This window comes from Protopterus annectens, chromosome 6.part0, assembly GCF_019279795.1.
Source record: "Protopterus annectens isolate FY-2018-M chromosome 6.part0, PAN1.0, whole genome shotgun sequence".
Classification (NCBI taxonomy): Eukaryota; Metazoa; Chordata; order Ceratodontiformes; family Protopteridae; genus Protopterus; species Protopterus annectens.
In genome coordinates this window covers 755,092,135-755,107,982 of record NC_056737.1, presented here as the reverse complement: position 1 = coordinate 755,107,982, position 15,848 = coordinate 755,092,135, and the positions used below count along the sequence as shown (strand labels likewise).

The 15,848-nt window shown below is 39.4% G+C and overlaps 1 protein-coding gene across 1 annotated transcript in view; it reads right to left on the bottom strand.

Annotated features, from left to right (window-relative positions):
* The window catches only part of SLC35F4 (solute carrier family 35 member F4), a 638,863-nt gene that overhangs the window by 226,964 nt on the left and 396,051 nt on the right, over window positions 1-15,848 (bottom strand). The window contains exons 4-5 of the mRNA XM_044074433.1: window positions 12,223-12,348; window positions 7,568-7,760 (exon numbers count right to left, since the gene is read on the bottom strand). Of these exons, the coding sequence (XP_043930368.1) occupies window positions 7,568-7,760; window positions 12,223-12,348 (319 nt within the window). The remainder of the gene's footprint in view (window positions 1-7,567; window positions 7,761-12,222; window positions 12,349-15,848) is intronic.

Below are 15,848 nucleotides of genomic sequence, written 5' to 3'. Positions count from 1 at the left end.
TTCTTTTCCAATCACTAAGCTTACTTGAAGGAAAAACAGTCCCAAATTCTGCACAAATTCTCCACAGAACAAAAATTACCTACCACAGCTGAGACCCACTTAAGGTTATGCATTCTTGTTTCCTCTTGCTTTTCCTCTAAACCACCAGCCTTGTAATATACATATAGACACACACACACACACGCACACACACACACACACACACACACACACACACACACACACACACACACACACACACACACACACACACACACACATATGCATACACACACATATGGGTCTATATTAGTTCACTGAAATGCCATTTCAGTGAATACCTAATCAGCGACACATATTCAGCAAAAATCGTTTCAGCCATTCACTGAATTTACCAAGGGAAAAGAAGTAGTTGGCCAACTACATGACTTTGCCCTTTTCCCCACTGTAGTGCAATTTCAGAGTTGGTATATATAGTTAGGGTGTGTATGTGTGTGTGTGTGAGTGTGTCGCAGCATCCTTCATTGGAGGTGTGGGGAGCAAAGGCCCCCACTTGGGTGGGTTCTATTTGCTTATATGTCAGTCTGTCGTGCTGTAGGGCACTTGGTCAATTCAGTGAATCACTGAAGTGATTTTTGCTGAATTTGTGTCACTGATTAAGTGTTCGCTGAAATGGTATTTCAGAGAACTAATATAGAGCCACACATACACACATGCATGCACACACACACACACACACACACACACACACACACACACACACACACACACACACACACACACACACACACACATACACACACACACACATGCACCAGTAAAAGTTATTATTCTGACTCCAAAAGCAAATATGATGTAAATAATCTACTAGCAGGCAGACTAATGCCCTAAGTTGTGTGTATGCCTCCATGCCTATCTACTCATTATCAGGTATAAACATATACAGAATGGGTTCATGTAGAATGACAGAAAGACTAAGAAATGCACAAAACTTTAAGTATGGCTATCTTACCTGTTAAAAATAGAAAATCAAGGTTAATGTGTCATGCCACAAATGTCTAGACATACTATTTGCTTAACAAAGGAATGTCTTTGTTTGACTATTAGACATGAGAACATGTAGATATATTGTCGAACGTTTATTAAATACTTGTCTTATAGCATTTTTTCAAACGTTTTTCAGCCATTCTTTTCTATTTGCCATTTTAATGGATCAGTGATTCATTCCATGTTTTCAATATGATTCAACATTTTAGTTTTTATTGAAAGAAACAAGTCAATGGCCTTCTGAGAAGAATATTCTTATTTTAGAAGGGGCTATTAGACAAGTTTTAGTATCTACCTTTTTTAGTTCATTTATTAGTAGAATACAGACTATTTTTGCTGACAATATTTGAAGGTGATCATTATAAAGTCTAATCAGGTTGTCAGCAACATTTTTTAGCTAGAAAATAAATAAAATTAACAGTAACTGCCCTGGGAAAATGATTTTTTTCTCAGAGGAAGAACTAATGATCTGTGTACCCTTTCTTTTCTGAAAGACACAGCCTTAGGTCAGTTTAACACTTTTGCCAGCATTGATTTTCTTTTACCATATCCTGTTCAGAATTTTGTCATATTTTACTAAGACTCACCAAGCTGTAAGTGCTTCTTGAAATGTTTCACTTTCTTCTTCTTTACTGCTCTTCTGTGTTCTACCTTTCCTTTGTGCCTAGCTTCACTCTCTATCCTTTTCCATTTGCCCCTTCTGCGTCCCCACCTCTGATCTGTCTTGACAATTTTGTTTCTTCATTTCACCCCTCTCTTGCCCTTTATCTGTCTCTTGCACTGTCTATTTATAGTTCATAGGTACATACTAGACATTCAGTCTGCAGACTATTAACATGCCTAGCCAGTAACCAGACAGTGACCAAAGCTGAGAATCGGACCCTGTACCTTGTGTCTGTGAGATAAACACCTTAATTACTATACCAAAGTTTTTTGAAATTATTGCATACATGCAAGTCCCACTAGTCTTACTACTGTGTATGTATTTATCGTTGTATTTATATTAATATTGTAAACATCCTTATAATGTATCAGTGTTGTAAATATCTTTACACAGTATAATACTTCAATACAACATATTAGTCTTCCTGCATATGAATGCAAAACCTGCTACTAATATTTTATACTTTGACTAGTATGTTTGTGCTTCTGCCTGGGATCATGGCTGACAAGGATCATCAGATCAGTTGACTAAATTGGTCATCAAATCAATCAATCAATCAATCAATTAGTAAATCAATCAATAAATTATCCAGTCAATAGATAAATGAATTAATCTGCATTTATTGTAGTAACAGAGACCTTCCTCAATTATATTTTTTGAATTCATTGCCTAATACATTCTGCAGAATTTTTGTTCATCTCTTTGCCCCTGCTGCCTATCAATCATCAGCCCCTCCTTGGTCAATAGCTTATTTGCTCCCCATGACTTTGACAAGGTCCAACCTGGAGGACTATCATTCTGACAGCCAGCGCTGGTAGATTGAGGATTTGTTTACTTATTTTTAATGTAGCCATAACCTGCGCGCACCCCAATCAGGTGTTGGTGAGGAATGTGCAATGAGCTGTCTGCAGAGGCCTTCCCTCACTTACATAGGTTCATAGGTTCATAGGTTTGTACTAGGCTATCTGCCCTAGGGCATTTATAAGCCTAGCTGAAAATGTGCTTGGCTCTCTCCACCCTTATAATTTAACTTCTAGAGCCTCTGTCCAGTAGTGCCACTGGAGTGATCCCAGGTGCAAACTTACTGTTACCCATCCACTCATCAAGATTCCTCTTGAAGAAGGCCAGTGAGGGGCTTTGTCTTACGTGAATTGGGATTTTATTCCAGAGTGTGGGAAGCCTTTGGGATATGACTCTATCCCTCCAGCATGTCCTATTTATTGCTGTGCTGAGGTTTAAGTCCGAGGAGTGTGTGGCTCTAATGGATTTGGTTTTTTTAAGGTGGAGCATGTCCATTAATTCTGGGTTGGACATGGCCTTGTAAGTCAGGCAGAGGTCACCTCTGAGCAGGCGTTAAGCAACTGAGTAGAGCTGTAGTTTCTTTAGCCTAGTTGCACAGGGCAACTGTTTGAGGCCCATGAGCCTTTTGGTAAGGAACTTTTGGGGTCTCTCCAGCTGCTGCAGGTGCCGGGTAAGGTACATTCCAAATGGGGCATTGTACTCTATTATGGGTCTGATGAGTGGATGAGTATAGGGGCCCAATGACCTCTCTAGATCTAGACGAGAACCCTTTAGTTATATGATGGGCAATATAGAAGGATTTTCTGACTATTTTGGCAATGTGATTGTCAAAGGAGAGGTTACTATCAACCTGGATCCCCAGATCTCTAATTACTTCTTCTGTACTTAGTGGGTTACCTCCTATGTGGTAATTAGTGGGCACCTTGTTTTTCCCAAAGGGGATGACTATGCATTTTTTTGCGTTAAGCTTGAGGCCGTGGCTCTGACACCAGGCATCTGTCTCCATAAGACCCTTTTGGAGAATGCTTGTGTCAGCTGGGGAGTCTATTATGGCTCCTAGTTTGCAATCATCAGCGAACTTGATAAGCCACAGTCCTTTTGTGCTGGCCTGTACTTCAGAGAAGTATATACCGAACAAAAAGGGCCCCAGGACTGAGCCCTGTGGGATTCCACTTGTAACAGGTTTAGAGTCGGACATGGCACTTCCAACTCTGACCATGTGCGTTCTATCTGTAAGCCAGTTTGCAACCCATCTTGTGACATATGGGTTGATGTTTAAGCTGGTTAGTTTGTTTATGATTCCAGAGTGAGGTATTGTGTCGAAGGCCTTAGCGAGGTCCAGATAGGCAGTGTGGACTGCCTTACCCTCATCTATGGCTTTGGTGACTGTTTCAAAAAAGTCAACCAGGTTTAGGAGGCATGATCTGCCTTTAACAAAACCGAACTGGGTAGGGTCCAGTGTCTGGAGGTTCCCGATGTCTTTGTTTATGAGATCCATAATGATACACTCTGTAGCCTTGTAAATTAGGCTAGTCAGACTTATGGGGCGATAGTTCCCAGGATCTGTTGTGGGGTCACCCTTGTGGAGAGGGATCACTATTGCTGTACGCCATTCCTTGGGTACATAACCTGTTTTAAGGCTGAGTTGGAATAGTGAATTTAAGTGGGGGTTTAGTTCTTCCTAGAGCTCATGCAGAACACAGCCCGGTATTCTGTCCGGTCCCATAGACGCTGTGTTTCTAGCTTTGGAGAGGGCTGCTTTTACCTGTGTGTCTGAGATATCTGGGGAACTACATTTATCCGGGATAGATACAGGCCCTTTCGGGGGGAAGGGGGGGGGTAAAATTTGCACTGAACCTGTCAGCCAGAATGTTGGCAATGTCAGTCAGTTCCGTGTATTTTGTGCCATTTTGTACTAGCTATGAGCAGATCTGGGTGTTTCCTCCCAGGTTCCTGACGTAACTGAAGAATGCCTTGTGATTATCTTTGGAGTCTTTGGCAATTTTTCTTTCGAGGTTTGCCTTTGAGGCTTTTATGGTGGAGCGAAGTTTCTTGCTAATACTGATCAGGGTTGCCTTCCCTTTTAGGGTTTTGGCCCTGTTATGTAGTAGTCTCCTCCTTTTGATGTATAGCTTGTTTATGGCTGGGGTCCACCAGACTGGTCTCCTATTTTTGGAGGAGTGAGCCTTGGTTTTACTTGGGATGGCACAATCCATGAATTCCTGTAGGTGCATATAGAGTGTGTTCGTATAGGATTCTGCGGTTTGGGTAACATTTTTCAATTTCTCAGGGGCTTTGAAGCTTCCTACTTCTGTCTTGAGGAGAGTGTAGTTTGTTTTTGAGAGGTTTTTCACTGTGGTTTCCTTGGCTGGGTGTGAGGTTGGGATGTGGATGTCCATTGTGATCAGTTTGAGGTCCGATCTCACCAACGAGGGATTTACCTTCGGTGTGGAACATTGATCCCCTCTGTTTGTAATGACTAGGTCTAATGTATTTTCCCCTCTTGTAGGAACAGTGACTAGTTGTTCCATAGCATTTGAGTTGATGAATTCTAGAAACCGTTGGGCAAATGAGTTTGGACTCGAGTAGTTTACCCAGTCGATGTTTGGGTAGTTGAAGTCCCCCAATATTATGGTGTTTGGTAGGATCTTCATATTCTCTAGTGTTCTCAGGAAGGCTGCGTGTGGGTCTTGAGACAGAGAGGGTGATCTATAGCAGGCTATGACCTGGAAGGCAGTTTTGCCCACTGTTAGTTGCACATGAATTGTTTCCAATGTTTCATGCAATGCCACTAATCTGGAGATGTGGGTGTCCTTGATGAAGATGGATACACCCCCTCCCTTGGTGCTATTGTCCAAGTTTTGTGGCCGAAAAGTATGATATGAGTTGAATCCTGGCAATACTGGGGTGCTCTCAGGAGCCTTGAACCAGGTTTCTGTCACTGCACAGATGTCGATTTGCTCCATACTGAGGAGTGCCTTGAGTGTGTGCATCTTTAGGTTTAGACTTCTGGCGTTGAGTAGCATTACCCTTAGTTTTTTATTCTTTGTATTGTCTAAGGAGGTGAGTTTGTCTTTTGAGCCTTGCCTAAAAAAGGCACTATGGGGGTGGCAAGAGCCTTGGCCAGTATTCGAAAGCCCAGGGGTGACAGGTGCAAGCCATCCCTGGCGAAGCAGCGTGGCTTGTCTAGCATGTCATCCCAGGCTGACAGACACTGGATCCCCTTTGAATGACACCAGTAGCTTAGCCAATTGTTGAAGTTAATAATTTTGTCTCTATACTGTGGCATCGTTTTAGGTGAGGGCAAGATGCTACTCAGGGTCAGTGTCATACCGGCCTGGGCTACATGATCAGAGAGCTCCTCTATGTCTCTTTTCATGTAGTCCAGGGAGGTATGTCTCAAGTCATTTACACCAGCATGGGGCAATCCCACAAAAGGGAGGGTTGCTCCTCCCTGTATGGCACAATTGATGAATTCCATGGTTTTCATTAGGAGACTTGCACCACCCAGTGTGCTGTCAAGGGTACACATCCTCTCTCCCACCCCTTGGCGGAGAGGACAACAGGCTACATCTCTTCACTCCTTCCCCCTTTCTGCCTGGACCTATCGGTTCTTGGGCCACTAACTGAACCCTGTCAGCTGGACTGCAGTCAGGGCTTCATCCTTTTGTACCCCAAAGCCAGGCAGATAGATTCTTCAGAATTAGGTCATGTTAGGTAATCACACCTTCACTGCTGTGACCTAGGCCAAATAAATCAGCTAGCACAAATTTAAGAACTACCCTTGTTTTCTGTCTTAGTAGCATTGCCACAAACTGTGTACATACCCCATACAAGATCAAGAATCATATTCATATCAAGATCATTTATTGTGTGGAGGTGGTATGAGACTGTGTGTGTGTGTGTGTGTGTGTGTGTGTGTGTGTGTGTGTGTGTGTGTGTGTGTGTGTGTGTGCGTGCATGTGTGGGTGTGTGCGTGCGTGTGTGTGTGTGTGTGTGTGTGTGTGTGTGTGTGTGTGTGTGTGTGTGTGTGTGTGTGTGTGTGTGTGTGTGTGTGTGTGTGTGTGTGTGTGTGTGTGTGTGTGTGTGTGTGTGTGTGTGTGCATGTATATACACATATGTGTCTGTATATGTAGGTTTTGTGTCGAATGTAATGACAAGCAAGACATGAAAAGGATATCAGCCTTACGTTATTCAGTGCAGAATTCCTGTTAAGTTAGTGCCTATAAAGCCAAAGATCTCAAAATATTACTTCACTAATATAGGTCATGAATATTTTCTGTTAGTCTTACTAGTCCCAATTTTCTATCAGAAATTATTTAAGCATAAAACACACAATAGCATGTTATAATCAAATGCAACAGGTGAGCACATAAATTGCAATCCTTTAAGGCTACTGTCACACTGATTGTGAGGATGCGAGGCATGTCAGAATGAATATGCACACAGTATGGGAAGTGAGACAAATGCATTCATTTAGTGAACAGGTGGTATTGTGTAGTCAGGGTACTAAGATGTGGTATTACAGTGCCAATATATAACTGGCTCTGTATATGGCCATACACAAAGTTAGTGCAAGAAAGAATTCTAAGAAAGGAAAACATACAGGCTACTCTTTACTTACAGTTGAGTAATAAAGTGTTTAAATGTGTCTATGTCCCATTTTCATCCCATTTTTATCTTAATAAATCTGTTCATTTAACCAAACAAAAACTTGCAGTCAAACTGGTTCAGTGTGCACAAACTACAACCAAATGAAGAAAAAGCATTGTTTGCATATATTGGACCAGTTTGACTATACCATAGTAGTCACAGCATGGGTAGGTACAATAGTTTTTCAAAATTAATTATGTGCAGTAATAACTAGATGATGGAAATTAATTAATTATAATTCCATTACTGTTAAAAATGGAGCCCTCTACAATGTTTAAACATAATTATATTGATACTGCAAGGAAGTTTCACTTATCTGCCCATGTTCTTTTAACTTTCAGGGATTTGAAATTGTTTTCATTATATTTACATTTGTTGTATTTGTCCTTTTGAAGTAAGAAGTAAAAGCACCAAATCACATACCTAACCAAAGACCGGCCATTCCACAGAGGTAGCCCCACGGGAGTGCAGTAAATGATGACCAGTGTTCCACTTTGGTGAAATAAAGTATGATTGGTGCACTGGAAATAAAAATTAAATTGAAAAAGCCCAGTGTAGAAAAAAAATGTGCAGCTTCGCCAAAATTTGCACTTCCTAGAAACATCTTAAACAAGACCTGAAAGTTAAAAGAAGAAAAGGACATTAGACATAACCACATATAACCAGCTTGTCATTCATCACCAGGAAAAGTCAAAGAAAGTTGTTTTATGTTTCTAAACTTAAACTTATAAGGACATGCTTTTAAGATTATTTAAAAATAAATCAACACTATATTAAACTATTGTCGTACATGAAGGTCCATGAAATATATTCAGAGTTTGGGAAAATGACAACTTTGTTAAGTACTTTTTAGCATTGTTAGCGCTAGTCTCACACTGCTGCTTTAACAGCAGCCAAAACAGAATATATTCAAGTACTTTGGAAACTTTAAAATCTGCAAACTGAAAAAAAATGTGGCATAGTGAAATATCTAACAGCTTTTAAAGCCATTTTTACAGCAGCAGAACACATACGTTCTGACTTTTTTTATACCTTTCAAACCTGTACAACACTTCATGGTCCTACCATTTTTTTTCTTTCACGATATATTAGAGCAAATAAGACTCCATGTTTTAAAGAATTATGATTTGATCTAATTCAGTTGTACTTTCTTAACACAGATGTCAATGCTCACTTCTCAAGCTTTGCTTTACTCCAATCTCAATCTGAATTTCTTGACATCTGAGGCTTGAACATACAGCAGCTTGATTGTGACTGGATACCTGAACGTAAGCCTCTGTATTCAGTAAATGTTTGCATGCATGCAGTGTAAACTCATTACTGTCATTACCATTCGACACATTTCTTACGAGAATCACAGTTGAACCGTGTGAAAAAATGCTTGTCATCATTCAAGATTTATAGCGTCAGGATTCTGAGTCCCAGCATGGTGATCACATTAATTATACTCAACCAGTACGATGTTAGTATTGCTGGTATCCTGACTTTTACGATAACAAATGTAAATGAAGTAGAATAAATGCAGAATTAGATGCAGCACTTGCAAAAAATTTAACTGTATTCAAGAGTTTTGTATAACTTAAAATGCTGTGGTGTGAACTAAATAAAATGATCCTTGTAGTTGCAACATCAGACAACAGATAACTGATTATCTTGCTGCATTCCTGTATACAAAGAGGGTTACTCACCTCTGCTTCTCATTTTGTTTGGTCCTAGTCCCTCACACTTACCTGTACTGTATTTATACATTTATTTCATCCTGTTGCCTGGGCTGAAATAAAACTATTTGAAAGTACCAGGCCTTACATCTTTCTTTTGAATATCTGTATACTGATCTGTCATGATATGAACATCATTTAAATATTGTAATGTGATGTATACAGCATAGTAAAAACACTATTAATAACTCCAGGAACAGTTTTATAACATTACATTTAATGGAACATAAATAACACATTGGGGATCAATAATTAACTGTAAACGACTCTATCAGCTCTAATTCCCTGTTTCTGTTTACTTCAATACTCGATTTTCTGACTAATTCTCATTGACCTCAAAGCATTAGTCTTCCTCTTTTAAATTTTGTTCATGTTAATTTGCTCTAGACATAGTTATTATGTTCTTCAATATAAAAAAAATCTTTAAAAGAATATAAACCAGAAATTGAAGTAGCATAAAGCATCTGCTGTATATCTTCTTATATATAAATATATATATATATATATATATATATATATATATATATATATATATATATATATATATCTCAATATATATATATATATATCAAAAAAAAAAAAAATATATATATATATATATATATATATATATATATATATATATATATATATATATGTGGGTCTACTTCAGAATGTCGACCGTTCAGAATGCCGACTTTCATATGGCCGACACCATATGATCGACATTCCGAAAGACCGACATCTTGAAATAGCACCATTTACCTACCTGTAAACACAGTAAAACTGTGTTATTGCCCCCCCTGCACCCCCCACACCCCCGCTACTTAAATATTCTCACTCCGAGATCACACTACATTACAGGAAAGGGGAATCTGCCAGTCCCGCACTGTAGCAGGATCTCCGCTATCATTTTTTGGCCTTTCAAATGTTCGCTCATATGGTGTCGGCCATATGAGTTTCAAACATTTGAAAGTTCGAACAAATGAAGTGTACATATACAGTTACAGTTCATTCTGCCAAAATGTGTATTTTACTATAAATTGCTCGAGATTCCAAAAGTAGAAATATTTGCTGTGGATGTGCTTGCAGTTATAAGTGGAGTTGTTTGCTGTGCCAACATGTCTATAAAAAGGTTCCTGCACTGGGGTGGGAGTGTCTGTGTGAGGGTTTGTGGTTTAAAAATAGGCTAACAGAAGGTGCAGATTTAATGCTGCATGTGTGTCACAGTGTCTGTGGTGGTGTATAATGGTGTGTGTATGTGTGTGTGTGTGTGTGTGTGTGTGTGTGTGTGTGTGTGTGTGTGTGTGTGTGTGTGTGCGCGCGTTTGTGTCTGTGTGTGTCTGTGTGTGTGTCTGTGTATGTGTCTGTGTGTGATGTCTTGTGTAGTGGGACAGTTAGGGAAAGGATTTTTGTATAAGGTAATGTGTAGGGTTGTAGTTAGAGGCAGTAGCACAGGGAGGACTAGGGTTAGTTCTCATGATTAGGGTGATGTGGGGAGAAAGATAATTTTCACTCCCAATGTGGGTGCAAACCCTCCACACCCCCAAGACTTAAATATACCAACTTTGTGGTTGTACCAATCTGAAGAAGAGAGAAACATCCATGAAGACAGGAATTACTGCCAATGCACACTGAAACTTTGTGATAGCAGTCATTTCCTGGCAATACGTTCTCTACTCTCTATAAAAGGAATGACCCCCTCCAAAAAAAACATGCTCACTTACTTTCAACTAGCTGAGCACAAAATTCCACTCACACAAATATTTGACTATAATATAGTTGAACAAATGAGCAGTCAGATTATTATGCATTTAGTGTTTACTCACACCAGTGCAAACATGTTGATGAACTGAACATACTGCATTGCACACAAAGTTATATAAATAGCTATCTATCTATCTATCTATCTATCTATCTATCTATCTATCTATCTATCTATCTATCTATCTATCTCTCTCTATCTATCTATCTATCTATCTATCTATCTATCTATCTATCTATCTATCTATCTATCTATCTATCTATCCAGGGGATTCCCTGCAGAGTGTTAAATGTGAGCTTGTTCAATAATTGTTTAGCTGACTACATATGATCAGCTAAACAGCTGGTTGATAGATGTCAGAGACTGCACAGCTGCAGAGTCACCAAGTTTAGAGAATATGCCCTTACCTCATGTTTGTACGATCTTGGAGTTAATGTGTGTGTGTGTGTGTGTGTGTGTGTGTGTGTGTGTGTGTGTGTGTGTGTGTGTGTGTGTGTGTGTATATATATATATATGTGTGTGTGTGTGTGTGTGTGTGTGTGTGTGTGTATATATATATATATACACACACACACACACACACACACACACACACACACACACACACACACACACACACACACACACACACACTCATATGTATGGAATATGTACTGGCGCTGTTGGAACATGTGCACTTTAAAAGTTCATAAATCTTAAGTTTATGATATGCCTGCTCCTTAAATGATTTTACTGACTTTAGTGTCACTGTTTCACAGTTACTGCTTCTCCAGTTTGGTTCCATGTACACTGACCCCTTACTTGACATTTTATACAATGCTGTATCCACTTTCCTTAGAACTATTCATCATAAATTATAGTCATTTATTTTCAGATTTGCACATGTATGTTTTAATATGATGATTTGTAAATCAACGTGTACATAACTGAGGTACTTCTATGATATTATTTAGAATACATCAGTAATCTGATTTGTATTTTTTTTTTGCATCTCCATCAGACCTAGCCTGATGCCCCTACCTGCATCCAATCAGTCCATTTATTTTGAGGAAGTGAGAGCTGAACAAAAGCCATCCAGCCCTTTCATTTCCCTGGTAGCAAGAACTGGATGCTTGGGAGCAGGCCAGCTTGCTGGTCCTGCTGGTCAGCCTAAGCTCCCTGGAGAAGCACCCCCTCCCCCGCCTCCTCCTTAATGGGTCTCTAAGCTCCACTGCATGTTGCATGCTGCTGCTGCTGCAAGGAGCACACCTCCATTGCTTAATCCTGCACTACATGCTTCTGTACCAGGATGGCTTATGTTCTTTAGGGACGTACTCTGTGGCTGTAGCACCCAGTGCTCTCATTCTGTAGTATCCAGTTGGTGAGCTAGATCCATTGTCCTCCAGTTTAGGTGGGTGAGCCAACAATAGCCATTCACTCACATACCTCTCTGCCTATTTCCTACAAACACCCAGTCCACTATTTGTACCAGGGTCATCTGTGGCATCTTGTTTTTAAACAATTCTGTATCCTAAAAAGGATTGTGCTGTGATAAGAAGTAAGATTAGATTATTTTGAGATCACCATATGTATATTTATTTGGTTTACTTGATAAAAGTGTAGACACCAGCACATACCTTATACATTGCAGATGTAGACGCTGATCCCACAGCAAGTGCTACACCAATAATTGAATCTCCGTGGAAACCATCTGCATATGCCATCATTACAATTCCTGTGATTGCCATTATTGCAGCTACTATCTGTGCACAAAAGAGAAAAAAAGTAAAATATTGATGAGGACTGAGTATAATCTGAGCACAGTTATCAAAAGGAAATGTGTTATTCTGCTACTTGTATACTGGCATAAACCACCCTCCCTTGTCTTTAGATATTGGCAGTCCCAGGAAAGGGTAAAACAGACCATGTTAATTCATTACAACCTAGTGATGCTTGCAGGCATTTCTGCAGCTATATCTTCCCGGCAGCTATAGATATCATATATTACTTCTTAATTTTTGCATTGATAATTGCAAAACCATGTTAGATAAAATTTATTAGATTTCATGTTAAAGCTTACATGATGGTAAATGTCTAATGAGCTAAACAGAAATTGCATATTATTTGTATACTATTTATTTTTATTGTAATGTATTTATTTCTCTAAATAGCTCAACAATCAAAGACCACATTCAGAATTGTTTGGCTTCATATGACAGCTCTCAGCTCTATGAAGAAAATGTTGCATATAGTATGTGTGTTGCTTGAATGATTACTGACATCATAAGCTGTTTATAAGACATTACAATAATTAATAATTACTGTTTATTGCGGCTTATAAATCCAGTTTACGTCCTAGAGTTGAATAAATGCAACTATTGTAGAGATTTTTTTGTGCTGAATAATTTACCATTTATAGCTTCTAGTAACACTTATGGTTCTAGAGTTATGAACATTTGTTTGACTTGTGAGGTGATAACTTCATTTTTTTAAATGCTTGGGTCATACCCATTGGAAGTTAGCACAGAAGCTCAAAACAATTCTATTGGAGGGAATGAGTTAAATGTTCATCAGACATGTGGAGCAGTATCCTTCCATTTTTAGAGCTCATGACATGAGCCAATGTGAATTTGCTGTTTGCTATAGGTGGGCTAACATGACTAGCAGTATTGTACTACATTTTATGTGGAAAGACAAATAAGAAGGTTTCCAGACTATGAGCATGATTCAGTAATATTATTATGAAACGGAATTAGGACTTTTTCTTGATTCATTTTTACTGGAAATGTTTTAATTAACAAATATTTTCAAACAATAGATGGTGCTCAGAACTTTCACATTTTGTAAAGCAGGAAATGTTTGCCAACACAGGTATATAAAATAAATAGTTACTCTGCTATAAGAGCAGCAAGTAGCAGATACATATTCAATTAACTGAAATTATGGATTCTTATTCTAAATACCTTTAAAATGCAGTATAGCTATTTAATTTAGTCACAATGAATGTGACATCAGGATCAAGAATAGCACAAAATTAATATGACTTACTGTGGAAAAAGAAAGTTGACAATATTTTACAAAATGAAATGGAAAGCAGGACATGGGCTTTCTGAACTGAACCTCTAGAATTTAGGAAACCTACTTCTACTTTAGAATAATGAAACCAAAATCCATTTTTGTGGCTGATAAAACAAGAATTAACATTCATGGAGAATAAATGCTTGGATATGGATGGCATGATAGTGAGGAGGCTGTAATATCTACATTCAAGAGACAAGATGGAAAGGCAGTGCAGCAAAGCTACCCTTGATTTGGGATCCAGATTCTACTATTTAAGTGTAGGACAGTTTAAAAATGGTGGAGAAGCTGTAGTGAGTGACAGGCTTCAAAATATAGTAAGGAGTTGCCATCAGAATTAGTGGCAGACTCATGGCAATCAGGTTCCACTGTAAGGCTAGGGCACTATTCATAATCTCAGCCTATGCCCACAGCAGGGTTGTGATAGTGAGGAAAACAGTACATTCAGGCAGGATTTTCTGAACCTACTATATAAGCAGGACAATATGAGTTGATATTGATAATGGGGGAGCTGGCAGTACATATCAGTACAGACAGAAGAGGATTTGAAGAATGCCCGTGTCCACATTGGTTGGGCAACAGGAATAAAGAAGGAAAAGCTGGTCAAGATTTCTGTCTGGCAAATGGCTTGATGGTGGCCAACACATGGGTGAGCAAGACAGGCAGTCACAAAATCACATATAAGAATGGTCAACAAGCAGCTCAGGTAGACTTTCATCTAGTAAAGAAAGAGTGTTGGGGTAGAATCAGTAATTGCAATGCCAACCCCAGTAAAATAGTCATCCTATAGCCTAAACCACTGGTTGCCATAATCACCTGCAAGCAGTGGTCAGCTAAGGCTCCAAGGTCAACAGAGACTAGGCTGAAGACCTGGAAGCTGACTGAAGGGAAAAAAAAGAGTTCAAAGGAAATACCCGGAATCCTAGCACCATAGGAAGAAGTGAAAATAGGTGAAGTTAGAGAGGAATGGCATGTATGAGAACTATATATGTGCCATCCAGGTATGGAAATAAGGTGCATAAGGAAAGCTGGTGGAGGAGTGCAGAAGTATAGGAAGTCATCAAAAGAAAGAAGGACTACAGGAAGAAGTAGGAGATAGGAAAGGAGAACCAGGATAAGAAGGACTACTGGTTGGCTGACAAAGAGCTAAGAGAGCAGTTGCAATAGCAAAGAACAGGTTATCAGAGGCACTCTACCTCTGGAAAGTGAGTTGGCAGATGGCACTAACTATCAAGCTGCACGGCAAGTACAGAATGATAAAGTGATAGTCATTAGACAAGCTTCATAAGTGATACCAATAACAACTTGCTCAACAGTCGACAGGACATCAAAGGGAGATGGAAAGAGTACTTCCTGCAGCTTCCAAATGAAGAAAACCCCACTGAAGCTGTGCATCTACAGGCATAGCCTGCAATGAAAGAACAAAAGGAGCCCATCCTAGAAGAAGTAAAAGAAGCACTGAGGAATATTAGGTTAGTGAAAGCATAAAACTAGGTCACGGCAGATATGATCAAGTTGTTGGGTGACTTAGGGCAGAAATGGATTGAGATGATACTCATAGAAGTATGGAGAGAGAGAAAGTAGTGCATCCCATATGACTGGAGAGCAAGCATTCTGGTGCTGGTGTACAAGAACAAAGGGGGTATTCACAACAGCAGGTGGTTTAGAGGTATCAAACTCCTGCCACACTGTTTGAAAGTTCTGGAGACAGTAATTGATAAATGAATATGTACAGTAGTAGAAAGTAAGATGGGAGATGACCGGTTTGAATTCACATCAGGATGTACCATAATCAACCTAATATTTGCAGTGAGACATACAGCTGAGAAGAAGCTAGAGATGAAAAAATAGTCCATCTGGACATTTATTGTCATGGAGAAAGGATAAGAAAAGGTACAAAACTGATGTGGTGCTCTTGCAATGGTTAGAAGTCCCTAGAAGTCCCTAGAAACATTGACATGACACTCCAGCCTTGTATGGAAAAATGGTAAAAGGGTTGTGGATGGATGGATGTATAAGGACAAAATGACACAAATGCTTACACTGTTTAGACTCAGAGAGGGGATCCCAGTGGGAGTGGGTGTATCAGCGTTAAGCACTGAGCCCCCTGTTGTTTCTACTGGTGATGGACTTCATTAGCAAACAGGTCAGAGGGGACAGATCAATAAATTTATTGTATGCAAAT